Source organism: Vitis vinifera, chromosome 18, assembly GCF_030704535.1.
Source record: "Vitis vinifera cultivar Pinot Noir 40024 chromosome 18, ASM3070453v1".
NCBI lineage: Eukaryota > Viridiplantae > Streptophyta > Magnoliopsida > Vitales > Vitaceae > Vitis > Vitis vinifera.
The window spans coordinates 11,684,357-11,712,218 of record NC_081822.1 but is presented as its reverse complement, the minus strand read 5'-3'; the positions used below and the strand labels follow the sequence as shown (position 1 = coordinate 11,712,218).

Below are 27,862 nucleotides of genomic sequence, written 5' to 3'. Positions count from 1 at the left end.
AAGGAGAAGAATTCAAAAAGATGATAGTCAAAAGTTCAATAAAAATGAATTATGATAATTAATTAATTAATTATGATACCCAAAAACAAAATGACACAAATCAATATATAACAAATCATGGTGACAAAATCATATTATAAGAGTGTATAAAAAGAATAACATGAGAATTATACAAGATGATTTATTAAATTGATAAAAAAAATGATTTAATTATTTTAAAGATTACAAGATTTTTAAGAAATTTCAAAAAGAATTTATTTATATTAAAAGTAATTTCAAATTAATGATTTCAGTTTATTTATTTAAAAAAGTTTAATTCAATTTTATCAAAAGAATCCATTAAATACAATTTTATTAAAAAAAATTAAATTTGATTTTATACTAACAAGATTCTAAAATATTGAACTTCATCTTCCACCTGGTCCTGGGCTTCCCTTCATTGGGAACTTGTACCAGATGGATAACTCAACCCCTCATGTCTACCTATGGCAGCTCTCTAAGCAATATGGACCCATCTTGTCCTTGGGCCTCGGCTTGGTGCCTACCCTGGTGGATTCTTTGGCCAAAATGGCAAAAGAGCTCTTGAAAGCACATGATCTTGAATTTTCTAGTAGGTCTTCCTCGCTTGGCCAGCAAAGTGTCACAAGATGCTTCAAATAACCCTTCCCATGGGCTTATATAAAAGGAGGCAAGCTTCTGGAAACTCCTAGAGCCATCTATACTAAGTCATTGGTGGGAAAAGTGTGAAAGGTTCTAAAGATGCCTAAAGATGTCCACACATCTCTACACTATGGTGGAAGGCATGAGAGGAGTCCAAGGCTTTCTAGAGAATTTTAGAGGTCTCTTGTATATTCTTGTACATAGAGTTGTACTTAGATTAGTATAGGGAGTTCTAGAATATTCTTGATTTGTAAGGAACCCTCCAAGGTTCCAGAGAGTTCCATTGGTGCCTATAAATAGGTAAGGCCCTCATTTGGTCAAGGCACCACCCAAATCACTTCCTAACCAAGTAAGTGAGCATCCAAGCACTTGTAAAGGCTTTCTTGAGTTAATAAGAGCTTCCATTCTTTAAGGAGTTGCCTACCAAGCTTCTTAAGCTTTTGAATCGCGAGTGTCTTAACCTAGCAAGCTAAACATTAGGGAGCAAGGCTGACTTAGCAAGATCAAGCGTCTTGGCTTGTCAAGTGCCGCACGAGCTTAGTGAACGACTAAGTCCGTGACAAAAGGCTATCCTACAATGGCTTGGATTTGGATTTTTGCACCGTATGATGGGTACTGGAGGGAGATGAGAAAGATTTGTGTCCTCCATCCTTTCAGCTCCAAAAGGGTACAATCCTTTCGTTCCATTCGGGAAGATGAGGTTTCCCGAATTATTGAAAAAATTTCCAAGTCTGCTTCTGCGGCCAAACTCACCGACTTGAGTGAGACAGTGATGTTGCTCACCAGCAATATAATCTGTAGGACCGCTTTTGGTAAGAGGTACGAGGATAAAGGGTATGACAGAAGTAGGTTTCATGGGCTACTAAATGACGCTCAGGCAATGATGGGCAGCTTCTTTTTCACGGACCATTTTCCGTCTATGGGGTGGGTTGATAAACTCACTGATCTGATTGCTCAGGCCGGAGAAGAATTTCAAGGAATTGGATTTGTTCTACCAGGAAGTCATCGACGAGCACCTTGATCCCAAGAGACCAAAACAAGAGCAAGAGGACATCGCTGTCGTTTTGCTTAGATTACAGAGGGAGAGGTTATTTTCAGTGGATCTCACTTGGGATCACATCAAGGCAGTGCTCATGGTCGTTTGTTTCTCAATCTAACTGGCTAACTTGAATATCACTGGTTTATTAATCTGGGAAAAAAACTTATGATCTCTTATGGTTTATGGTTATTATGGGCTATCCTTCTTCTCAATTTGCCTTCTTTTTTTTTTTCTTTGTTTTTTTGCAGGACGTATTTGTGGCGGGAACAGATCCAGGTGCAGCCACCTTGGTCTGGGCTATGGCAGAAGTGACGAAAAATCCTGGAGGGAAGAAGAAAGCCCAAGAAGAACTGAGAACTGTGTTTGGAAGGAAAGGTTTTGTAGATGAAGATGATCTTCATAAACTGCCTTATCTCAAGGCGTTGGTGAAGGAGACGCTGAGAGTGCACCCTCCAGCTCCATTGCTACTCACAAAGGAGACACTAGAAAACTGCACCATAGACGCTTATGACATACCACCCAAGACCCTGGTATTTGTGAATGCATGGGCCATTGGAAGAGATCCTGAAGCCTGGGAAAACCCAGAAGAGATCTTGCCTGAAAGATTCTTGAGTAGCTCTGTTGACTTCAAAGGACAGGATTATGAACTGATATCTTTCAGCGTTGGCCGGCGAGGTTGTCCGGGGATTCATCTTGGAGTTGTGACAGTGGAGCTTGCACTAGCTAATCTTCTTTACTCATTTGACTGAGAAATGCCTGCTGGTATGAACAAGGAAAACATAGACATGGACATGAAACCTGGTCTTACATTGGACAAGAGGAATGCTCTCTGCCTTCAGGCTAGGCAGTATAACTTAGCCTCATAGATGCCCTACAGCTTGATGTAAAATAAACCAAGAACCTTAACTTCCTCTTGTTTGGAGTGTGATTTTAGCATGTCATTTCGGTATAATACAATTACAACCATATATCCTATTACTTTCTGTTGCTCATAAGCAATTTCCTGTGTTGCTTGCTTCTTGTGGAGAGGATACATTGCTCCATGACCAAACCAAACTGCTAGTTTTAATTTGCTCGGAGTTTCAGCTCCCATACAAGACGGTGATCCTGTAATGGAATTGCATTCCCTTTAAAGGGCAAAAGGGGCATACCCTTTTAATAGAAAGTCCAAAATATTGTAATAAAAAGAAAGGTAACAGCAAAGATGAAACCCAGAGAAGCAAATCGCCTAGGGTAGTTTGCAGTTCAGAAGAGGAACACGTGAACCAAAATAGAAATTTTCTATTTGCATGTGGCTCGACTACCATGATCCCGTCTGTTCGAGCTTCTGGGCTTAGCTGGTTACTGGGATTTGCATTTTCAACCGTGTCCCTGAAAAAAATTATATACCTACAATAGTTCAATTCTAAAATGTGGGAACTCCAACTTTTGGATTCATGACGATAGCAAGGTTTCCCAACTCGGCCTCTTATAAATGAAACAGAATGAGTAGACTGCCCTTTCAATTTAAACAAAAAGAAATCAGGTATAAAATCACCATTCAGGATGTTTGATGCCTTCTCCCAGCCCTCAAGAATCGAGTGTTGGTTAGGGAGGATTGTTTCCATTGAGAATCACAACAGTTTGAAGGAACTGTAAATAAAAATAATTCAATGGGCAAAACTAAGTACACTTCGCTGGATTGATAACAAAATTTCCAATCCGAATTGTGAAATGTTTAACTCATCACTTCCTCGGCCTTCCTCTTTTCCCTTTCCCCTGAGAATGCTGCGAGGTTTTCAATCCGAATTGAGAAATGTTAACTCATCACTTCCTCGGCCTTCCTCTTTTCCCTTTCCCCTGAGAATGCTGCAAGGTTTTCTCAACAGCAAGAGGGCGGCCTCGCCCGCGCCCAGAGTCTTTTTTCCCTGTTGCAGGTTTCTTAGCACCTTTGCCCCGGCCTCTGCCAGAAGCCTTTCCACCCCGTTGCCTTTTCTTCTCTGCCTCCCCATTGACCTCTACTTCACTATCATCACTGTCATTATCCTCATAATCCTCCTCGCTTTCAGAGTCTGATGATTCTTTTGACTTCTTCCTCTTCTTGGAGTTCTCAGAAGCTTTAGCAGCAGCAGCACCTTTCTTTGTAGTTTTCTTAGGAACTGCATTCAGGCTTTCAGGTTCCTCGCTCCCTGCAGTGGGGGTATTGCAGAATCAGTGTAAAAGAAACCTAAAATCTAATCATTCAAATTTTGAAAAGCAGAGATTGGATCATTTTTCAGGAATGTATTTGTCCCACAGGCAGAAACTTGTCAACTAAAGTCTTGACTGAATCTTAACGATCCCCAGTCAACCTGAAATCTGGATTATCAACCATCCAAAAAAAAGATTTTGGTTTTCCATCAATTAGACTACCTAAATGAGCACATGTCAAATAGGCAACCAATACATGAACACTAAAAATATTTCTGATAACGAAACTTAACATTCAATGACCAATAATTCTACAAAAAGCTCAAATAGTTACTATAGACATCAGCATACCTTCACCAGCAGCTTTCCCGTCATAAATATCAAGCTGTCAGAAACAAAGAAGAATTAGAAACTGTTGTCTATCTATTATTAACAGAAATGCACATGAAGCAGCCACTTAAACAAACAAAACACAATTATTAATTTAGTTTAAATCAATACAGAGACTGCTTCTTTTCAATATACACATGAAAATAGAAAACAGATCTGGCAGGAATTGCATTTATGATGGTTATAACTGCAAAAAGATTAAGTTTACCAAAACGGGCATCCTAAATCGCATATTCTAAAAAACATGATTATTGGTCTACACATAATGGAATCTGGTATATATCTAAAGTGAAACAAGTCACTCATGAATTTTAACCCAAGGTTTGGCTAAACCTATGTTTTGATGATAACAAAACAAAGCTTGATTTTAACGTTTAATTTCAACTATGATAGGAAACGAAGATCACCTTGGATGAATCAAGAAGAAGTTATGCAACTCAATAATATAAAGCTAAGGAAGATCAAAGATTCAACTTTAGGTCAATTTCATGTAAAATTGAGGTGCACTAAGTTAGGAATGCAAGTGTTCATTCCAAGACAGCAAAAATTATCCAAGTTAAAAATTAAATTGCTTTCAATCTTTTCAAATGACAACCTCATTAAAATTAGGTAATTCATACCCAAAAGGTTTTCAAAATTATAAAGAGTTTGTTTAGCCAGTTTTCCCCAACTGTTTTTGAACTAAAAAGTGAAGATTTTCAAAAAAAATCAAGAAGTGCACGACAACCGGCGTGGAACAACCTCAACCGGTCATGGTTGTCAGCTTCCCAATGGTCATCTGTTGTCTTTTGTATCTACTAATGGCTAGTTAAGTGGTCAATCCAACAAAGTACAAAATGTGTCTAACAGCTCATTTCTTCAAAAACTCCTATTTAAAGCTCTCCAAGTGCATCTATGAACGAGAGGAACCTTGAGCAATTATTGTTACATTAGTTATTGAGCTTTGAAGAGTGTTTGAGTCCACATTCATTACACTTGCAAATCTATACTTAGTACACCTTTTAATCCTAGTTTCTTTGTAATCTTTGAGCCAAATTTGAAAACTAAAATTTGTTATATTATTCTTCTCTTGTAAACTTTGTGAGAAATACTTCTAGTGTAAGGTATCACACGGGGGTTTATTTCAAGTGAGATGGCACTTGTGTGCTAGTCAAGTGAAAAGTATTAGTTGTGGCAAATTATAAAGGTCAATTGAAGCTTGCACATCCAAGTGTAAAATCTTGAAGACTTTGGTTTAAAGCCTGATTGATAATAGAGTAACCTCAAGCTTAGGATTGAAGCTAGAGGAGAGTGGACATGGGCAGGTTGTGCCAAACACTATGAACCAAGTACGCATCTCTTTTACTCTATTTCTCCTTACGTGGACCACCCCATGCTGCACCACCAACCAACCAAATCCTCCCCCCCTCCCCAACCCCCAAATCCTCTTTCCCTTTTCTTTCTTGGGTCCATATTATAGGCCAGCTATGTAGATTCATTTCACAATGAAATCTTAGTTCATCTACACATCACTAAAGCCTTTTTTTAAAAAAAAAATATTATACATCCAAAATCAGATGCATAAAGAAACTTATAGGCCAACCTAGTACCTTCATTCTTGTAAATAATTGGACCCTCAAGCCTTAGTTTCATTTACAAATCCCTTTTAATCATTCTTCTGGCATTCCAACATGTGGTTCTATAAGTATGGTGTTTCCCCAAGGAACTCCCAAATCACCAACTGCATTTTTATTGCAATTTTAAGTCAAACCTCATGCCAACCCAACCCCCTAAAAGCAACACATTTGAAACCAGAACCAGACTGTAAACTACGGGAAAAGCACTCAATTCTAACAAATGAAAGTTGCACATGCAGGTTTAAAAGAATTACCTGATCAAGTCGATCACCAACATTAGTCCTATCAACAACCACCATCGAATTCCCAAACCCACACGCAACACTGGGCGGGAAATAGAGGGGCAAAAAAAAAACACATTTAACATAGAAAGTGTCAAAATGCAAAAAACAAAAACAAACAAAAGCAACAAAACAAAAACAAAAAAGCCAAATACTCACGTGATAACATGCATGCCCTCAAGGATATCTACCTTTTTTGGAACTGCAGAAGACCTATTGAACAGAATTAAACATAAAAGTGTGAAAAACATAGCATTAACATGTGAAGAAAAGGTCAGAAACTTCAAAAGAAAGATAAATTAATGTTAAAAGTGTGAAAAAACAGAGTCTGGAAGTGGAAGAGAGGGAAACAAACTTCTGGCCATTAGGGCCATATCCCAATTCTCCATACTGGGCATGGCCCCAACTGATGCAGGAGGAATCAGCACCAACAAAATGGTGCATATTGCCTGAATCCATGCAATTTAGATGCCAACCACTGAAAGAACAAAGATAAAAATGTTGTCAAGTTAACTGAAATATAATGTTGATCAAAATCCAGAATGGTGAAGTTCAATTCTCTCAACTAGCTAAAGAAAATCCTACACTTTCCATGAGCCCAAGCTGCCCAACCCATGCTATGGGCCAACAATATGCATGATTAACATCTTCAAGTTTTTTGAAATTAAGAAATAGTGCAGGAGGATATGAACTTTAATCTTTATAAGAAATTCCAGATACATTGAAGAAATTGAGCACAAGAGCCCCATGGTATGCTGTGATGATAATTTACAATGTTGTGATCATAGGACTACAGAAAAGGAAAAGCAGATGTCAGCCAGCTCAACAGCATCACAATTAACCATGTTAGAAGGAAAATGATTCTTTTGGCTCCACTTTTTACCACCATGCTAGGTGGAAGTTGGTAATTGGATGAAAAACATATTTAAATTTCCTCCCTTTTTTCATTTTCTCCCTCCAACCATCACCAGCCACATCCTCAAGGTGGTAAAAGAGATAGTCAAAGTGGTGTAAAGAGTCGCATTGCTTGGTACAAGAGCTGCTCAGGGTTCAGGAAGGGGAAGAGAGGAACTTGAGCAAATTCAAAATGACCCTAAGGTTCTAAGGGATTTGAGCCAAAACTAGTATCTTTTCCCCCATTCCAGCGAGAAGTCCTGTCACCTGACCAATTTTAAGCCTTTCAAGACAATGGAAAACCTCGAGTTCCTGTCACTGATAGCCAAGTTTCCATAACAAAGACCTCATATGAGTTTAACTTATGCATTGGTTTTAGAATTTCATAAAACCATGGCTTAATCAAACTACAAACTGATGTGACTAATGAAAAAAAAAAATTCCAAATGCAGGACCAGCCAAAAAAAACCACACATAAAGATAACAGCAAAAAACCACACACACAAAGGTAACAGCAAAAAACAATCTAAAGGAGAACTGTGGAAAACAGGACTCGTGAAGCAAACAAGGTAGAATGCATGGATTCTGATGTCTAGTCCAACAAGGCACACAATGCAAGAGGACATAATTCAGTTGCTGAAAACATAGTACATAAATTTGACATTGCATATATAAAGAAACAATAAAGACAGTCAACTCTGAAATATCAGCACCAAGAGCAAACTCTAAAATAGATGCTAAAGGTTCATAAACATCATTAAGATAAAGAAAAGGACTGACAGAGAGCACAACCTTAAATCCATAAGAGGCTTAGGATACATCCAGTCATCACCTGTAATCTTTATTTTGCCCCACATGTACAACTGCCCTCCACCTGTAAAGGGAAGAAATAACATTTAACCCCAATACCAAAATGTAAAAGCATGATAGGCTCTTTGAGAAACAGAAGAGCAGCCAATTGCAGACTTCATTGAAATAAGAAGCTGACAGTTCAATACAGATGGAAGCCATGTTTGTGCTATGGAGCCTCTTTAAGGATTGTGCACTGCAGCACTGATACATGATGTCTCAGTTCAATAACAAAAATATTTTATTTTTAGGTTTCGAATTAAGTAACAACAAACAAGTCCAAGTAATATTTTACTTTTATTGGCCTTCTTTTTATTGAATTATAGAGGAAAATATATTATATGTTTCTTTATCTTTTGTTTGATAAACAGGCAAACATGAATTCCTCTAGTTTGGTTTCTTTTCACTTTTCTTTTTTACTTCTTCCCATTTTACCTTAATGGAAACCTTTCCTTGACTAGAAATTTTGGGAAAATTATACATTTTACCTTTAACTATATGGGGTCCAGTCCATTTCAGTACAGTGATTTCTATTACAGACATCAATTCCCTATTCTAGTTCTTGTATAGTAATTGGTAAGGCAAATAGCTCTAAATTTGAGTCTGTCAGATTCTTAGCTGAGTAGTTAAGAATACCAAAGGCCATTCAAACAACAAGTTATTCCCTATCATTTATGTGGTTCAGCATTTCTTGAAGCATGTAAGAAGAAAGTGCACCAATTGTAGTTTATTAAACAATTAATCAATATCCACAACCAGAACCTCTGAACTGGAAATTTTATGCATTTCACAAAATCGCAGTAAAATGCATAGGAGCAACAACAGTCATCCAAGCTCAAGTATTCTTATTTACAGAAAACTATTATAATTTGTACATCTCAAAACCTTTTCAGATCTAGGTAAGGGGTGGTTATCGACATCACAATTTCTCTTTTCTTTTTTCTTTTTTTTCTTTTTTTTTTTTTGATGGGTATGGTTATCAACATCACAAATTCCATAGCCTTAAAAGCACATCTATTTAGTGAAACACATAAGTGAACATCATTACGTACCAGCAGTACATGAGGAATTAACAGAACCAGCTGAAATCACTGCTTCAGGAGGTAGAACATTCTGCCTTTGAAAGACCTCAACACGACGAGGAACCCACTCATCCTTCTGCTCTCTATGTCCAAGCCTATATACAATCACTCAAGAATTCACATGCATGATAAATTGGTCACCAAGGACAAGAATAAAGGCAATTAGGAATTATGTAAGAAAACTCAAGTCTCAAGAATTCATTCGATATCAGGAATTTGTAAGTCAACAGTAGCATGCTACAGAAAACAGAATGAGAAAAGCCAGTGCAAACCTTCCATAGCCACCAAATCCCCACCTAAACCAGCAAAAAAATTTATGAACTGTAAATAGATAAATAAATCCATAATAAAAAACATGAAAGTAAAAAGACAAAAAGCTACATGAAACTCAATTAACTGCAGGATACTTACGTGTAAACATGGCCACTTGAATCCACCGCCACTGGATGTTCAAAACAAATGAAGGCAAAGCAAAATAAACAACCACATACAGCAAGTAGGAGAGAGGGAGAAAGAAAGAGCACAGAGACAGAAAGGGTCATAACTACCTGTATGGTTTGTTCCACATGCAACTTTCACAATGGTTTCCCCAGAAAGAGAAGCTATTGCTTTGGGGCGTGGTTGCGGTTCGTAAGCAAGCCTCACTGAGCTATCTTTACTATTGTACTGCAAGAGTGTCAAATATATGTCAGGATTCAAAATGCTCACCTTACATGTACAATGCAATCGCTAAAACTCTCCTTACATGTATATTGCATTCTAAAATGTGATGCTTCTGTAAACCAATGATCTAAATGAGAGACTTCTTCCTATAAATGAATAGCCTCCTGAACAGTCAACCTCTTGCTAGAATGGAAAAAATGTCCACCAAGTTGTGGCACCATTTGGATGCATATAAACATGTCGCCTCTATTTGCTTCTCAAGTAAGAGAAAACATGTGACTAATGTATTTAATCATGACATTACTAAAGAATCAATTTATTCATCAAGTAAAAATTTAATTTGATGACACAGTTCTTTCTGTCATGGTCATTTCGTTTATTGACAAAACTACAATTATCCACCCACCCAATGATAAACCTACTTCATGACTCATTGATCACCAATGAAACAGCTCAAACTTGTGATAATCAGACGAAATTATTGATAAGCTTCAGAAATAACATGCCATAGCATCTCTACCATTTACCTGAACATTTTCCCTGCTAATATAAATTTCATGAAACATAAAAACCATAAATATAGAGCCATGTCATCAGGACTAAATTTTGCTAAACTACCATGTCCAGCATCCATAACCATGTCGAGTGAAGCAGTGTCAACCTATCATGGTCAAATTCAATGGAAATAATACAAGACAAAGAAAATAATATATCTTCAATTACCTCATTGTCTGTCCCATGTCCAAGTTGACCATACTGTGGAAGACCTGCAGTTCTAGAAATACAGAAACAGAATACAACTCGGTGGGTAAGCTAACTTAAATTGATATCTTTAAGCCACATAAGGCATAGAATTGAGCAAACAGAAATAAAGCAAATTTCACAAACCATACAGTATAGAAGCTCCTTCAGCAGAAGATAACCACACAGTAAATTCAGCTCCACAAGCAACGGTTTTTACTTCAGAGACAAGACAGCGAACAGGTGATAGCTCAACTTCTGCAAAAGATAGGGCAAAGACATTATTCCTTGAATGCATTCAAGTACCATTAACAATGTACATCAAAATTAAATAATATGCATACAAGTTTAAGAATATAATAGAATTACCCATTTTATTGAGATCTACAAACACATGCAGGCACCATTAACAACCATATATAGAGTTAGATAACAAATATGAACTTAAAAAATTAAACCTACCATTTTTTACTGAACCTGAACCCAGCTGCCCATGTTTGTTCCAGCCAAAGGCAAGAGATTGTCCATCTTCAGAAACTACCACCGAATGGCTCCTTCCAGATCCAGCCCTAATGATTTTATACCTACAACAACAATGTCACTAAAGCTTAGCAAAAAGGAAAAAAAAACATTAAAATTCACAAGCTTAGGACACAAAAGGTTGAAGAGAAATTTTAATTCCTACATTAAAAATGGATGAGAAGTAACACCAACTAGTATACTGTTAAAAAAAGAAAAAAATTTCTTCACTAAACACCAGCAATTCCCCAATGGGCTTTAATGAATATCTCCTTTAGCTTTTCAATTGAATGCTCTTTGCCATTAAAAATTCAATCATTCTCTCCATATGCACCAAAACAAACAAAGGGGAGCCAAATGAGCCATTTCAAATGCATTTACATCTTCTTATGTATGTTTTGTTGTTATTCTCCTTTCTAAAACATAACCCAGCCTTCTTGAACTGTTGGAATCATCTTTTATGAGGTAAATTCTAAGTTTCCAATGAAAGAAAAAAAGAAGTTTAAAGCTGCACAGCATCATCCAATAGAGTAAAACTAACAAAAGAAAATTTTCAAGAATCATATTAAACCCACACCCACTCCCTTCCTCACCAAATGGTAAAGAGCAAAGTGGATCCATGAATTGGAATAGCTCCAATTGTAGTTTGTTCATCTTGACTCCTTTGGGTTGGCTTGATTTTGAAGTTGGACCAAGGAGACAGGAGAAATGTGTATGGAGGTAACAGAGATAAGAAACAGAAACAAGTAGCCTAATAACATGAATCTAAAAGTAATTCTGCTGATCATGTTACAAATGCTACTTTCTATGGCAATAACAATTTAAAACATTGACTCCCTTCATGTTTTGAAGCTTATTTGCTTTAGCTATATAACAAATCAACATTGCACAATTAGGATAACGTATAAGCTAGTTATGAAAATATACAGAAAAATACATTCTAGTAAACTTATTAGAACATAAGAAGCAACCCCCTAATAAATATTGCTATTATTTTTAGTTCAATTTTATAAAAAGAACATTCAAAATAAGATGCTTACTTGTCCCTAATCACTTAATTTATTCCACATACACAAAAGAAAAAAAAAAAAAAAAAAAAACACCCACAAGCACACATTACGGGAGCTTTAATTATAGAACTCCTGCACCTGATAGCTACTATAGCAACAGAGCTTGAAATCTCTTTGAGAGGATTACACAAATTATTCACATTACCCATCATCTCCAGCAAATTGAGGTAGGCTGGTGTCTATTTATTTTTCCTTTCTTTTTTCCTTTTGATAGGTAAAATAGACTAGTGTCTATTTACATTTCCTTTTCCTCACATCTTTTTTCTCATACTCAAAACTCAAACCTGCACTGTAACCCATCTTGCATTACTGTTTGCTTTCTATGATCCAATCCTCAATATCTTCACCCACTTGCTTCTGTCTCGTCACAAATCACAACCATTCGAAGAATTTGCCAAGCCCAAAGTTCGCTCTTTGCCATACAATATTTCCTTCACTTAATTATGCAATTCCTTTTTTAGAGAGAAAGCGTTCCATTGTTTTTTGGTTATATATTAAAAATCCCACAAAGAAGGGGATTTAAATACACATAAAAGTCCCACAGAAACTGTAATCCATGAGCAAAGCCCTGGCAGAATCAACAAATACCCCTTATCCTCTTCAAATTCCTGACAACTCCATGCTAATAGGGGTATTCTTAATGTCGACAAATCAAAGTTTTAACACGCAAGTACTGCATGTGAAGTTTGTTGACGAAACCTAACTGGTGTCGTTTAATGACTAAAACTAACTGAAGTCGGTTGCTGACTAAAACTAACTGGGGTCATTTGATGATTAAAATTAACTGGGGTCATTCCATCCTCAACTAAAGTTCTAACAATAAATCATAGGAGCAAGGACGCTACAACGATTTTTTTAACAAAAACTCCAATTTCTCCTGTGTCATCTTGTTTGAAATTTCAAACCTTGTTTTGTATTTACACACTTCTATACCCACTTCCTACATATGAAGATTTGACAACCCTAGCAGATAGTGTTGTTCCATCCTTTGACTAGAGTTTTAAGGACAAGGAACAAGGTGCAAGGATTCCACCAGGAGGGTTTAAGACAAGTTGAGCCCTTAGCTGGATTAGTCAATCATCAAGAATCTCTTCCCATCTCAACAAACCCCAAAACGAGGAAGATACCTAGTGTGGCTCAGCTTAAAAAAAGGTTTATTAGAGTCACAGGTTTCAATGAAATTCAAGCTTGTAGAGGCCTGCTTTCCAAGACAATGATGCAACTCAATATCTCGAGAACAGATATAACTTAGTATCAGTATGTCCATATATTTCAAGATTAAGTTGGCATTGAGTACATTATAAACAAGAGCATAACCCATTAAATATATATTAAAAAAAAAATTCACCCATGACCAATTCAATAAATGATCTAGATACCAATTCCTCTAAATATTTTGGAAGGAAACTAGACTTGCAAAGTGATTAAAAAATGGATAACCCACTTTGAGAGTTCAGATACAAAAGTCGGCCTATCGCGCTGAAGCTTGTCACCATGACCTAGCTGCCCCCTCTGCACGCCCATTCTTCATTAGCAAACAATGATAGACAAAAAGGTAAACCATTTATATCAACTCTATTCAATTTCACATACCTCATTGCGGCCCCAGGTATAGCACCGACCTTCAACATCCAATGCCACACAATGACAGGAAGCTACATTGGCATTCAAACAAAAACAGTAACAATCAGAACCCAGTAGGTCTCTATCTAGAAAAACCTAAATATTAGCAATCCACCAAAAACATCAAATCTAAACTGAGTTCAATTGAACACCACCAAAACAATAATTTTAACTATCAGACACGAAAACATAACTCCACAAATTACATTTTAATGAACTTCTTAGCATGACCATTTTCAATCCGCAAAACACCCAAAATATTTAAATATGCGTATATTCAATCGACAGGAAGTGAAGCTCACCACAACCAGCGGCGACAAACCTGATGTCGACGCCAACGAGCGGTCGCAGGCGAGTGGGAGACACCAAATTGCCCTCCAAAGTGCCTTTGCGCCGCCCGATTGCATCCCAACACGTTGACCCACATAACAACAGCTCTCCCCCCTTCTCCGACTTCTTTTCTTCAACCTTATTCTCCGATTCCACCGCTGCAGCCATTTCCGGCCAACTCCGGCAAAGTAACGGTCGAATAAATAATTTAAAAAAAAATAATAAAAACTATGTCAAAAAGAATGCGGAACGCTGGTCCAAATGACGGATCCAACGGTTACAAATCGAAGCCGGTAGATCAACAGCGGGAAACGGAAGGCTAACGGCTAGTTAGACGGATCGGGCGATTAGGGTTTCGACCTGGATCAGGATGAGAAAAACAAACGAAACCCTAATTCAAATGGAGCATAGAAAAGGGTAAAAAAGGGATTGTTTGGGTTTTCCTAGAATAGGACTTTTATTAATACGGAAATAAATTGTGGAGAGAGAAAATGTCGATGGATTTTGTTGAACATCCTTTTGTTTTCCGTTTTATTTTTATTTTCTCCTTTTTTTTCTTTTCCAGTCGTTGTCTTGAGATTTTCCTAGGGTTTATGCTTCCCGCGAGTCTTGTTCCCTTATTGAAATTTTTTCAGGGCGGAGGTACTTTCCTTGGATAAGTCAATGTGTTCGACACGTGGACGAGCTTTTTTCACAAAATACCAAAACTACCACCGTTTTGTGATCGATGTTACTGACGAGAATAGGCTTTTTGGTCATTACAACTGCAATTTGCGGTGTCTGGTCCCTTATGGTTCACACCCCTTTATTTGTTGATAAAATTCCTTGTCCATAGAACAAGTATGGGGGAGAGTGTCCTTGGCGTATGGCCCACTAAGACCAGAAGATCATGTCTTCTAACATTCAAACACTAACGAAGTACCAGGGCCCACTCCCATCAGATTCTCCATCCACTTGGATGGTGTCGGGCCAATCTCCACCCTCCCTTTTAATCTTATGACAAACCCACATTTATTAAAATAAATTTTACTATTTTTAAATTTAATCATATTAATTTGGTTTCGAACTAGTGATTGGTGGAAAGGCGTGTGCAGTTACAGTATTGGGAAGCCGCGTTGGAATGAAATCGGCGATCAAATGTTAAATGCACGCGGATTTCTCGTTTGCCCGATAAAACAGAAGGCTGCTGTGCACGCCATGTATGTGATGCAGCGGGGCGCAGGGCTGGAGCCTGCAGGCTACGGTTTTGGCCTTTGTGCACTGCTGGTAAAGGTACCGGAATAAGCCATTGATGGGACATGGTTCAGTTTACAAGGATGGGTTGGTTCGTTGCCAGTCCGAATCCCAATTATTCTTTCACGTTTGGTGCATGAGTGTTGATTGAATTTTGAGTTTGGAAATTTTGTAAATTTATGAAATTTAAGTAATTGAATTTCTATGGAAATATTAAAAATATTGGAGGTGAATTCTAAAAGAAATCGATGGGAAGGAAAATAATTTTTGTGATGATTTTATATAAAAATGCTAATAAACTATTTTTATAAAATTAATATAAATATTATGAGAGCATAAAAGTGAATGATGGGAATGGCATGACGTGTAATTATATTTTCTTTTGATTTTTTTTTAATAATCATTGGAGAGCAATAGAATCGTGTTCTTACATTTATCCACTTTTTTATCTTCAATAAAGTGGATTTTGTTAAATAGTTAACCTATCAACTTGCTCTATTGGATTAGAAACACCTAAACAGTTTGATTTCTTAGTGGTTTGTATTGTTTGACTCGTTTCATCATTAAATGTCAAATTGTTCAATGGTGCATTTTCAAGACATTTCCAAACTCAATTTGACATGCTACCTAACCATGATGACCCATTGTTGATCATGTCAATGTCATCATGATGATGGAGATTCAAAAGTATGTTTAAGAGAAAAAAAAACTTTTCATGGGTCTATCTTTCTCATTAATTAAAGGCATATTTTTCTTGCTTTTGTTCTTTGAACCATAAGTAAATCTAAAAACTCTTCACCATACCAATTTGTTCTAAACCCTTTCATTTATGTATTCATGACAATGCCCAAAAACCTTCAAAGTATAACCAAATGTTTAGATTTATCTCCTAAGTTGATAGAAGGGTTAGGGTTTGACATTGATACTAGACAAACTCAACTTCATTAGAGACAACTAAAATAAGATCACCTTTCATTGCTCTCATTTTCAAACCAACTTCCAACTATCCTTCCATCCATGGATCCATTAATTTTTGCATTTTTTTTTCCAATCATACCATTACCAATTGCACCAAAACAACATCAAACTTCTCATCAATTGTTTGGTTATGAATTATCGATCACTTAGATATCAACATTGTTGACATAACGTTTCTTTACATCCCAACAAAGATAAGGTACTTAATTTTTATTTTTTTTGTAAAAAAGGTCATACTCCCTCGTCCTCAATCTTCTTGATTATAATAAAGGTTGAAAAAATGTGTATGTCAAAGTTATAGTGATTGAGAGTTTGATGCTAGGGACTAGGAGAAACTTTAGGATATTCACAATCATTTGTTCAAGTACTGGGTAGAAGTCATCCAATATTTTTATCTCTCAACCTCTTTTTCCTTAATTAGCTTTCTATCTTCTTTGTTTTGTATGGTTTAAGGGATAGTCATACTATAGATTACTAATTGATTGGATGAAAGTATTTGTTTCGACATTACAACTTAACCAAGAAAAGAATCTTATTTTACAAAGGAGAATAATAAATGACACCATAAGATATTTTTTCTCTTGTCAACTCAGTTATATAACATCATACGAGAATCTATATGCTATTGTAAAAAATCTTTATCAAAATTATAATTTCCACCTTTGCAATATCATATTAAACCTCACACCGATACCAATATCATTTAAATTGAGAAGTTAGCATCACTCCTACTCCATATGAATGACTCAAAATGTGATAAAAAGTTGAAGAAAAGTTCCACAAATTTGTATCTACCAACTAGAAGATAACTAAAGACTAAGCCAACAAATAAGAATAGAGAAGGCCCTCGCTAGTGATTAACCACTCTTTTGATAAAGGCTAGTGACATAAAATCAACCTCCTAATGCTTCAATGAAGATTGAGCCATCTCGTTCACTTGTGCCCTTGACGATTGGTCAATGTAAGTAACATTGTTAATCCCTCATTTGAAAGCCATTGTCCAACAAATGAACTAATGCAAATGTTTGAAATAATACTAGACTCGTACTTTAATAATGTTGCAAGTGGATCAATCGCACTAGGGGAAAGAGATAGGGTGCCTAAAAAGTTTGCATTAAATATGCTAACAAAAGTCTTCGCAAGGGCTACAAACATCATAATAATGACCATAAAAAATTTCCTCTTTTGATGCCGGTGGCTTTAAATGATGGCATCGGATGATGGATTGAAGTAATGGTTCGGCTTCTGATCAGACATTTTGGCGTATGGGTCATTAAGAAAAAAAAAGGAGTGTATGTTGACAAACACTTCGATTTTAAGCTAAGAAGCCAAACAGTGAACCGAAAATGGTGGTTCTCCCGCCTCGTCTGCTGCCAGAGGTAATGTCTGTTGGGTCAGCGAGAATTAAGCTTGCCAGTACTGGAGGGCACAGACTCCAACAACGATATTCCATCTGGGTTCCATCACCTCAATTGACAGCCCTTATGGGCAAGGGAATTTTGGGCAGGACAAATTCATGAGGTAGATAAGCCAAGCCAGCTGGTGACATAGGAATGGGACTGGGATGTAGAGAGAGAGAAGGATAAGAGGAAATAGGAGAGGCCGAGGCCATCTATGAATTTGGATAATACCGATACATTGAACTCGTCTCCCACCGAGGACAAGGGACATGGATAGCAGATGTGGCACGAAGACAAATGAAGGTGACTGTATTGATGAAAAAGAACCATGATATTGAGCGCTGGAGGAGACGATGCTGAAATTGCCCAACGTTATTTTCATGGGGAGCAAGTGCGGTGGTGAAGAGTTACCAATGCGGCCACCTTCTCCCTCTCAGGGCAATTCAACGGATGGAAACCTGGTAAAGTTGAGGCTAGATTGCAGCAAAGTTGATTTTAGTGGAGCTGAGCTGAAAAAGATAATGGGAAATGAGAAACTTGCTGAGATCGCATTAGTAGACCCCAAGCGTGCCAAAAGGTGTTTCCCTTTGTCTCCATTCTTAGATCATATATGCATAGGTTTATGGATGAACGCATCATTGAGTGTATTTCCATGTTCTTAATGAATTTCTAGTAGAATTCTGGCTAATCGTCAGTCAGCTGCTCGTTCCAAGGAGAGGAAGGTGCGATACATGGCAGAATTGGAACACAAGGTGCACACTCTACAAACAGAGACAACTACGTTATCTCACCTGCTTACTCTCCTACAGGTAGGATTAAAGGGGGTTGGAATTTATTTTGATTTTTTTTTTTTATTCTTCTCTTGAGGCTATACTCTAATTGTATCCAGAGAGATTCTGCCGAGCTCACTAGTCGGAACAATGAATTGAAACTCCGAATTCAGGCCATGGAACAAGAGGCACAGTTCAGGGATGGTACAAATATGAATTTTTATTTTTTCCCTCGTTATGCTTCTTTGCCGCTAGTTTAATATCCCAATCCCAACCCCTCCTGATGTTTCGCCAAAGAGGGTTCCATGAAATGTGGTTCAAATCATGTCACTCTTCTTGCTTCATACAGTCTCCATAGAAACGAAACTTTAGTGTGATTTTGCAGCTTTGAAGGAGGCATTAACCCTGGAAGTCCATCGTCTACAGCTTCTCGGAACTGCAGAGCCTAGTGGTGGGAAGGTGTTCTTCTCTTCCCTTTGTTTTGTCAGAGACTCTGGACCCAATTAAGAGAAAGCCGACTCTTCACATACTCTCTTCTCGTTAGAAGGAAATTGAAGCATGGAGAATGGAGCAAGGTGTATCCTAATGCTATTGGAAACAAGCCAGGGAAAAGATGTTTCTGTTTTGGATACTTGAGAATAATGATGGAAGAGGAAAAAGATTTATTAGGAATGATTTTGAGTTTGTTTTTTTTTTTCAAAATATATTAACAAAATTTTGATAAAAATCAGGGGAGATTCCAAAAGTGATTTATCACAAACGTAATAAGCGCTTCTAAGCATGCTTAGAAAGCATTTTTAACCCCTTTTAAAATGACTCCAAGATGGGCTCGAAGTTGAGTTTAATGGGCCGGCATTTGAGCGAGCCGCCTTATAATCGGATCCAGTGCAGCTAAGCCCTATCCCATCTCAAAATCCCAGCCGTAGGGTCAAAACCACAATCCTGGTTCAAACCACAAAGGCAAAATCCCTCGTCTATAAAACGATGCGTTGCGCTCGGTTTCAAAACCCTAGCTCTCGCCGCTTCCTCGCCACCAAGATCAAGTTCGCCGCTCATCTTTGATATGTTTTTGCATCTTCATCTATCTGTTTATGCCAAACTCTTTCTTTCATCTTGTTTCGATTTTGTTCTTCTCCAAATCATTACTCGCACACACATGCACGAGGCCAAATGATGAATATCGAGAGTTGTTGAATACTCAGATTTCGATCTGAGTAGCATGATTCTTTTCTTTGAATAGGAAGATCTGATGCCTCTCTGTTTCCTCATTTCATCTCGTTCACTTTTCATTGGGATTTTTTTTTTTCGGTATTCTTCCTGAATAATCGAAATGTGAATGATGAGAACAAGAAATATACAGTTATCCCTGTCTGATCTTTTGACTGCTGATGTTTCTTACATCTGACGCTTTTTTTTTTCTTTTTTTTTGGTAATTTCTGATTTTTTTTTTCCTCAATTGATTTGTATGGCCTATGATGATAGTTTGAATATTAACTGAAATGCAAAAGCATTTGCATTCATGTTGAAATTCATGAACTAGGACGGTCTGAGGCATTATTCTTCTTATTTATTTATTTTTAGAATTTTTTTTTTTGACAGTGTTTGTGGATGATGAGAACATACATTTTTACAGTTATCCCTGTCTGATTCATTGGTGCTGATATCTGTGATCTGACACAACACTGCGAAGTTTTGTTTTTACGGATTTTGATTTGTTGGATAGACTATTTTAATAGTCTAATTTGTTGATTTTCCCCTCCTAAGTTTCAAAAGAATAAGAAATTGCCCTTGAAACATTGCTAGTGGAGGTGCCAGTGTAACGAAGAGAGGTAGTCTGAATATGATAAGCACCCGTTCTGCTTATTTGCTGATAATTGGCAGAAAAAGAATTAATAAGTGAATTTTATTACTACAAAAAAGAATTAATAAGTCAAAAAAGAACTAAAATCACTAGTAAGGTTTAGATATTCGTTAATCCTGTTCACGAGAAAGCCATTAAAGAAACCGTAAAATTATTTTCCTAGAACCCGTTTTGTTTTTCCAACGGAATTTTGGCATTACTATGCCTTTCATCTTTCTCTTGAGAGCTTAAAAATTTCATTTCATTTCGTATGGATGTTATGGCCATAATTTTACATTCACAAAAACCCACGAGTATCGGAAGACCAAGATTTGCCAAAAAAACACAAAATGCAAATTCTTATTCATCATACATAGACTTGGTCATCATTATCAATTTATGTGATGATCTCTGCATGTTTCCATGAACCAGAGATAGGTTAAGCTTGCTTCTCAGACTTTTCAATGTAGGGTATGGACTCCAGTGGGTCTTATCTATTGTACTAGAGCTTATTTCATAACATAAAACCTTGTACCGGTTACATTTCCCAGAAAATCAAATGCACCTCCACCTGCCAAGTTTAACAGAAATATAATCATCACATTGGCGAGAATCATAGATAACCAGCTATATGATAAATTCTATCCATTAGTACAAAACGGACAGAAAAAGCTCTATGAAATGCAATCCTTGCTTTACAATTATCTTCAGTCACAAGATAAAGGACGTTTCAAGTTCACTACATTTAATTCTGTAAACTAAGAGAATGAGAGGCAGATCTCCCTTCTATCTTTTTTCAATCATCACTTGAATACAGACACAAAAAGATGGAAAGAAGAAAAGACAGCCTATAAAAAAGAGTCCATAGGATTGCAAGAAAAGCTAAAATGGCTGGAACTATGAAGAACTACCAATATACTGCCTCACCATCTAACCTTTTCATGGCGCAACTAAAGGAAGAATTGAGGATGAATACCTGACCCAGCATGGGCTGTTTTCTTCCATCTGACTCGAGATCCTTTGCAGTCAGTCTACTTGATGGTGATATAGCGGTTTGTTCCATGCTTGGCCCAATGGTCCTTGAGATCAACCGGAATTGACAGATCATGACCTTCTGCGGCAAGCCTGCTAAGCAGCTTGTTGAAGGCACTTCCACTCATCTTCCGCCCACCAACTCGAGCATGACGCTTGTTGGGAACTGCTGGTAGGGGATACATTGACAAGGTGGTTGTGCAACATGATGACTGCCAACCCCCATTCCCCCATTTGTAGCACTGCCTTAGGACTCCAGTGCACGAACAAACAGGTGCTGGCATGGTTGACTCATCAAATGTAACCTGGTTTAGCCCTAAGTCCTGACCCTTCCAATCAGATTTTGAGACAACTAGCTGTTTGTTAAGGTCATCACCTCCGCTGCTCATATCCTGCCCACCCTTCCACTCACGTGACTTGCCAAACACAATCTTGTTCAAGTCCTCACCTTCTCTCTTAGGCTTCTTCAAAGGTTTTGAAGCCTTCTTATTAGATGACATTGGCTTGGCCTCCTTCGGTCGTTTAGCCCGTCGAGATTTTGCAGCCTCAGAAGCAACAGGTGAAACAGGGAGGGCATCACCAATATGCATTTCCCTTGCGCTGTATGCAGCTTCACTCAGATGGGTTGGATGATGTAAGTGTGGCTGAGGATGGTGCATATGCTTCACCCCACGCGAGATTTGGCATCCTGGTGGGCATGGAGACATGTTGCCACCATTCAATGAGTTCTCGCGATATTGAAGAGTTGCAATGGCATTGTCTCGTTCCATAATGGCATTGTTCCGCTCTGCAATTGCTGTATCTCGCTGCAGGAAAGCCATATCACGCTCAGCTACTGCTGCCTTTTTCTCAGAAAGAGCCAAATTTCTTTCTTGAACAGCAGTATCCCTTTCAGCCATGATAGCCATTATCTGTTTCATTGTTGGCTGATGTTGCATCAACCACTGAAACAATGACAATGAGAGAACATCATCATGAGTGGCAATTCATATGGAAAAATGTCTACACTGCACTCTCTTATCAAGTTTATGGTAGTTCAATGGATTTGAATAAAATCGACAAGAAAATAATGGACTATAAAAAAATTCCATTATCTGCAGAGATTTACACTTTTAGATACCTGACTATGAACTGCTTTATATGGGTCTGCTTTGTGTCTTCCATTTTCACGATGCCCACCCTCATCCATCTGAGACCGCAGATGGGAATAATCGTATTTCTTACTTTCAAACCTCAAGTATAAGTGTGAGGTATAATCAGTTGAACATCAAATTGTCACCCAAACTAGAAAATACTGCATCCAAAAGGGGGAAAAACAAACAGATCAGAATTTGTTTCTCAGAGATATTTTTGGAAGAAAGGAAGTAAAGAAACCCCCATGACTACTTAAAAGTAATGAACATGAAAAGAAGCACCAAAATGCTGTAAAGCAAATTTCAGAAATACTAGAAACATCAGAAGTAGAAACCCATCATTGTGTAATATCTTCTCCACATAGGAAATAACTCACCCACAATTCCAAAACCAAATGAAAAGGCAATCCAGTATTTAGTAACAACATAATCCTTTGGACTATCAATTTGGAAATATATCGAAAAAGATACAACATTAGCAAGAATGGAACATCCTGACATTAAATAAAACTTCCCTAAAATCTGTTCAAAGTAACCAAGACAATCACTTATATATGATCCCTAGCAAACCAATATATCTTGTGCATCTACGTGAAATATCTAACAAGAAAGGGCCACGGAAAATTCATGTATCTGTCTGAAAGCATCCATCAGAAATGCAAATGCAGTTGCTGCTCCCCCTGGATGCTACATGTATGCAAGCAGGAAGATGGAGTGGGAGCAGCAACAAGAACTGGACATCAATTTAGAGGAAGCCCACACATAAGGAGTACAAGAATTTGAACCAGATAATCATATTCAAAGCAGGACATGCTGATATATTAGAATGGAAATGAGCTGCAAAAGACAACATGATCAAAGAAAAAACTCATAGGGATAATCATATTCAAAGCAGGACATGCTGATATATTAGAATGGAAATGAGCTGCAAAAGACAACATGATCAAAGAAAAAACTCATAGGGTCTACAAGAAAGGGTATGCAATATTGGAGCATATACAATGAACCAAAAAACTGAATGCTTCCATGTTTAAAGCCACACACAAAGGAGTGAATATAGGTGTAAATTAGGTCCCAAAACATCTGGCAGAACTAATCCCGGTGAAATCCTGTAATCAAGAATGAGACCTGGGTGGATCTGCCTATCAGCCAGGCCGGGTGTAGGATTTCCCGAAAAGGAAATAGTGAAAACCCAGAAAAAGTTCAGATGGCCACAGAACTATATCCTATTCCATATTCATTTTGAGAAAGTTCCAATATCGCTGAAACTTCTAGATGCAGCTCAAGGAAAATCAGTTTATTAGAAAAGCAACAAGAAAAAAGCAGCTGATGGAAATCAAAACCCTGTAGAAAAAAATGAGAACCCCCATGGCAGCAGAGCTTAATTAAATGAGTTAAAAATAAAGGGCCTCCAGTCAAACAAAAATGGTCACAGTTGAACAAAAAATATTAAAATAACTAGAAAAGGCAGTCTTTCAGGGAGAGCACTGTTCTCAACTGGAAGCATATAATATCACCATCAACCAAAATCTCTCACCATAAACTACATGTGTACATGAGACAGTAGACCTATAAAAAATAAATTGAAGATTAAAAAACTTAAAAACTAATGAATTTAACTTAAATTAAAAAAGAATAATGAATTTTAAAAAATAAAAATAAAAAGAACAACACCCAGTGATCTTCATTGAAAATGACGAAGTCATCTAATGTATGAAAGTTGAGAAGAAAACATTGGAATACTAAATAGGGAAGGCAACCCTCTGGACAGATAAATGCGTGCGTTTTCCTTCCTTTGAAAAAACATAAACGCTTACAAATTACCTATCAAAGCTAATCAAGCAGTAAGCACCAGAGTTAAAAGATATCTATCAAAGCCAGTAAGAATCAGATGTGTCATACATGGTTACATCTTTCATTCATAATCGATTGAATCAATGCCTATCATCAGAGTATAGAAGAACTAGCTAACACCTTATTTCATGTTAAAGACTATCATAATGAATTTTTTTAAGGAACCTAGTAAACATCACTTATGTAGGTTTCTCATGGCATTCTTGAACCTGCTTGCAAGTAGCAAAATAGGCATCGGATATTAGTGACTGAAAATTATTATTTTTTTTCCCCAAAAGCAATGTGAATTATATCTCTTCAATGCAGAAGAAGTTACCTCTTTGCAAGAGTAAGTTTTGTCTTTCTATATAATGACTTTATTAAAACAAAGTATGACAAGCTTAATGTGTGTCTAATCTAATGCTGAAGGAACACAAATTATACTGTTTGTATCTTTTTTATACAACTCTGTTCTAAAATGGGAACTTATTAAACTCAAGTCCAGGCAATGGGACTTACATCACATGTTCAAAAATGTCCTTCAATTGAACAAGCTAAACATGAGGCCAAGCTGAGCCATTCATAATAACTCAAGCTGTGCTTGTTAACAATCCTACTTGATCTTGTAGGCCCATAGGGGTCAACCAGAAATGAGGAGGAAAACCTAGAACAACCCAACAAGGAAAAAAACCCATAACAACAGTGCTTTCCGAAACAAGTAATTATGAAGGGGAAGAGAATTATTAGCTGTCACACAAATCTGAAGTAGCATTCATGCTCTTCCATCCATCCTCAAGTCCAATATGATTTCCTAGTTTTAGCCAAAGTACAACCGCTTAAGATCATGTCATTTGCTCTGTGAGACACTTAAGTTTCCATGTTGAACTAAAACTCAATAACGCTTTTCTCCTTTCCTTACTTTCACTCACCATTCGTAGCTTTAATACAAACCTTTTAGCCAACATCGACCATCTTAGGAAAAAATTTCATTTTATTCATTTGATGGACTACAAACACATTTTTCTGTCTGTAAATTCTTGGGAATTTCCAAATAAAGATAAATATGAAAAGAAAAACAGCATGAACTCCACCATTTGACAAATCATAAATAGAAAGCCTATTTTCAAGACCTTCAAACTGGTCTTTCAGATTCCCACACCAAAACTCCCCTTCCGAGGGGTCAAAAGGGCTGTATCACTTCCAGAGCTAAACTAACAACCGAGCCTCCATGCACAAAAACAACAAATTCCAGAAATTCCCAATTTCCCCTAGAAACCCAAGATCCAGAAAAACCACAAATAGCAAAATCAAAGCTTCCCGCTACTCATACACACCCAAAAGATAGCAAAAGAACTCACAGAATTCAGCTCTATATGACAAAACCAGCCCTAACAAGTCAGTCAAAGCAACCTTCGCACACAACTCAATCTCAACCACGCATCCAAATCAAACAAACAGAAACCACACCAATTCAACAAAATCAATGCAGTGATACGAATTCGAAACTCCGATGGTGCAAACGAAATGGAGATGGCATTTAGCTAGGTGTCCGAAATCACTATTACCAGCTAGAGAAACATAAGCGACGAGAAGTGAGAATAGAGCATAGAAAATCGCCATTGAAGAGTAGCAGAGAAATCGGAGCTCACCTAGAAGTGGCAGAGACAGCAAAATTGAGAAACCCTAGCTCTTGAAATGTGAGACTGTGCGTTGAAGAGGGGAAACAGTAGAAGGGGGCACTGGGTTTATACTCGTTTCCTTCCTTCCGCCCCAATTAATTATTCACTCAATTTTACTTTTTATTCTTTTACCAACCCAAGCTTAATAAAAGAAAATTGCATGGTACGTCATATGTGCACCTCTGTCTGCCTCTAGGTGTTTGAAACGGCACCGGTGTGGCTCTCCTGTAGCCGTTAGATTTAAGGGTACTTCCAGATTCGTGTCGCAGACCTCGCCAGCTGGTGTCCGAATTCTATACATATTTTACACAATATTATTACACTCTACGCCACCAATAAAAGATATTTTATATTAAATATCTTTAATCCACATTCTAGTATTAAAAAGTAAAAACTTTCGGAGGTTAAGAGCCTGTTTGGCCAAAACAGTTTTTTTTTCCCTTAAAATAGAAAAATATTTTTAAAAACTTCTAATACTGTTTTACCATTATTTTTTGGAAACAATTTTTAAAAATAAAATAAAATAAAAAGCAATTTTTAAATAATAAATAGAAGTTAATTTCATAGATTTTTTAAAACAAAAAAAAGCATGGGTTCCTTTGACTATGTTTTCTTAAATTTATTTTTAAAAACTGTTTTTAAATTAGGAAATAAAAAACATTTTTATCAAACATAACCAAATGGGTCCTACAAATCTATCTAGCTATATGATTTTAAAATAGTTTTTTGCTTTTAAAAACAAAAAATTGTTTTTAAAATTTTATAATATTATTTAACCGTTGTTCTTTAAAAAATAATTTTTAAAAATAAATCAAAATAATTAACAATTTTTAGAAAATAAGTAAAAGTCATTTTTACTACTTTTAAAAAATAAAAACAAAAACATAAATCCATTGAATCATGTTTTCTAAAACTTGTTTTTAAAAACTATTTTTAAGTTAAAAATAAAAAATAATTTTTAAATACAAGTTCACAAAACGAGCATTAAAATTGTTAAAACAAATCATTAACAAATGGTTAAAAAAAGTATATTTTAATGAAAGGGAGATTTTTTACCTTTTTTTAATTTTGATTTTCTAAAAATAAGGAAAATATATAGAAGAAAGGTAAAAAAAAAAAAAATCTTTAAAATATAAATTTATAAATAACTTTTATTATTTTTAAATTTTCTTAATAAATATGTATTAAATGTAAATTAAAGAGAATTAGGAATTAATTCCTAATTTTATTTATACCTAACTAGTTTTCATGAGATTAGCTCAACGGTCATCATCACATAAATTTGTCATAAAGGAAGAAAGTGGAATTATTAAATTTAAAATTGCATCAAAACGTGTAAAGGTATGTTTGCGCAATTAAATAAATTAAACTTGGGAGCCACAAACCCAAAGGGGCTTCTTGCTGATAGAATTCACCGTAACTATAAGCAATTGTGATGAAAGATAATAATCTTCTCCTAGTTCTATGTTTTGATTCTGAAAAATAAGAATTTCAAGTAATTATTTAAAAATAATTAATATTTCACACACTTTTTTTATTATTATCAAATATACTATCTTTGATCATTCATATACTATCTTTTAATGATATGGATATTAAATTTGATCATCTTAATCACTACCTTTAATCAGTAAATATATGGGATTGAATTAATTTTAAGGAGTTTATATTTTATGATTATTTTTACATTAGTGTGTAAAATATTTCCAACAAAAAAAATGAAAAAAAATGTATATATTTTTCAAAAAAAAAAATTGAAAAAGCATATGATATAATATAATATGATATATTTTTTAAAATCTAAAAAGAAAATTAATATTATTATATAAGTTAATAAACATTATGAATATTATAAAAACATTAAATCAGACTTAGATTAGATTGTCTGACATTAACCCAAACCCAAACCAAATTTTTTAAAAAATCTAACCCCAAAACCAACCCAAGTATTAAAATAATTATAAAAGTCTCTCTAAATTTCATATTGGGTCGAACCAACCAAGCCAAGTTGCATCCCTATTTCTCCCTTATAAAGTTC

General features: G+C 36.3%; 3 protein-coding genes, 4 non-coding genes and 1 pseudogene across 12 annotated transcripts; 6 read left to right on the top strand and 2 right to left on the bottom strand.

The window, feature by feature from the left end:
- The first annotated feature begins 399 nt into the window (after positions 1 to 399).
- LOC100247133 (cytochrome P450 83B1-like) lies at positions 400 to 2,646 on the top strand (annotated as a pseudogene).
- Positions 2,647 to 3,174: 528 nt separating this feature from the next.
- Positions 3,175 to 14,544, bottom strand: LOC100245560 (uncharacterized). The gene is made up of 16 exons (XM_010666478.3): positions 13,899 to 14,544; positions 13,567 to 13,628; positions 13,418 to 13,485; positions 10,847 to 10,968; positions 10,537 to 10,642; positions 10,367 to 10,418; positions 9,529 to 9,646; positions 9,392 to 9,422; positions 9,253 to 9,276; positions 8,951 to 9,075; positions 7,842 to 7,923; positions 6,511 to 6,633; positions 6,315 to 6,368; positions 6,129 to 6,198; positions 4,220 to 4,253; positions 3,175 to 3,867 (listed from the first exon to the last, which is right to left on the bottom strand). Exons 1-16 carry the CDS (start codon positions 14,092 to 14,094, stop codon positions 3,506 to 3,508), a joined length of 1,629 nt encoding a protein of 542 aa, XP_010664780.1. The 5' UTR covers positions 14,095 to 14,544; the 3' UTR covers positions 3,175 to 3,505.
- A 3,241-nt stretch (positions 14,545 to 17,785) lies between these two features.
- On the top strand, positions 17,786 to 19,034 carry LOC100264275 (bZIP transcription factor 29). 2 transcript variants are annotated; one of them, XM_002280506.4, is made up of 4 exons: positions 17,786 to 18,114; positions 18,214 to 18,346; positions 18,427 to 18,511; positions 18,693 to 19,034. In XM_002280506.4, exons 1-4 carry the CDS (start codon positions 17,891 to 17,893, stop codon positions 18,812 to 18,814), a joined length of 564 nt encoding a protein of 187 aa, XP_002280542.1. In that variant the 5' UTR covers positions 17,786 to 17,890; the 3' UTR covers positions 18,815 to 19,034. The 2 variants fall into 2 exon arrangements, with proteins under 2 accessions (XP_002280542.1, XP_010664778.1); XM_010666476.3 differs by having other exon boundaries at positions 18,211 to 18,346.
- Positions 19,035 to 19,481: 447 nt separating this feature from the next.
- Positions 19,482 to 19,560, top strand: LOC132253313 (small nucleolar RNA snoR64a). The gene has a single exon (XR_009465188.1). It is a non-coding gene; the product is annotated as a small nucleolar RNA snoR64a (small nucleolar RNA).
- Positions 19,561 to 19,635: 75 nt separating this feature from the next.
- On the top strand, positions 19,636 to 19,719 carry LOC132253302 (small nucleolar RNA R38). The gene has a single exon (XR_009465177.1). It is a non-coding gene; the product is annotated as a small nucleolar RNA R38 (small nucleolar RNA).
- A 56-nt stretch (positions 19,720 to 19,775) lies between these two features.
- Positions 19,776 to 19,860, top strand: LOC132253314 (small nucleolar RNA snoR20a). The gene has a single exon (XR_009465189.1). It is a non-coding gene; the product is annotated as a small nucleolar RNA snoR20a (small nucleolar RNA).
- A 47-nt stretch (positions 19,861 to 19,907) lies between these two features.
- Positions 19,908 to 19,989, top strand: LOC132253301 (small nucleolar RNA R38). The gene has a single exon (XR_009465176.1). It is a non-coding gene; the product is annotated as a small nucleolar RNA R38 (small nucleolar RNA).
- A 489-nt stretch (positions 19,990 to 20,478) lies between these two features.
- LOC100233070 (GAGA-binding transcriptional activator BBR/BPC6-like) lies at positions 20,479 to 25,930 on the bottom strand. 5 transcript variants are annotated; one of them, XM_059734255.1, is made up of 5 exons: positions 25,795 to 25,930; positions 25,504 to 25,713; positions 24,894 to 24,956; positions 22,300 to 22,473; positions 20,780 to 22,123 (listed from the first exon to the last, which is right to left on the bottom strand). In XM_059734255.1, the coding sequence occupies exons 4-5, from the start codon at positions 22,366 to 22,368 to the stop codon at positions 21,179 to 21,181; spliced, it is 1,014 nt and encodes a 337-aa protein (XP_059590238.1). In that variant the 5' UTR covers positions 22,369 to 22,473; positions 24,894 to 24,956; positions 25,504 to 25,713; positions 25,795 to 25,930; the 3' UTR covers positions 20,780 to 21,178. The 5 variants fall into 5 exon arrangements, 4 of the variants coding, with proteins under 4 accessions (XP_059590238.1, XP_010664073.1, XP_059590239.1 ...); XR_788149.3 differs by lacking the exons at positions 24,894 to 24,956; positions 25,504 to 25,713 and adding an exon at positions 20,479 to 20,718 and having other exon boundaries at positions 21,124 to 22,123; XM_010665771.3 differs by lacking the exon at positions 24,894 to 24,956 and having other exon boundaries at positions 25,504 to 25,555.
- Between the last annotated feature and the right edge of the window lie 1,932 nt (positions 25,931 to 27,862).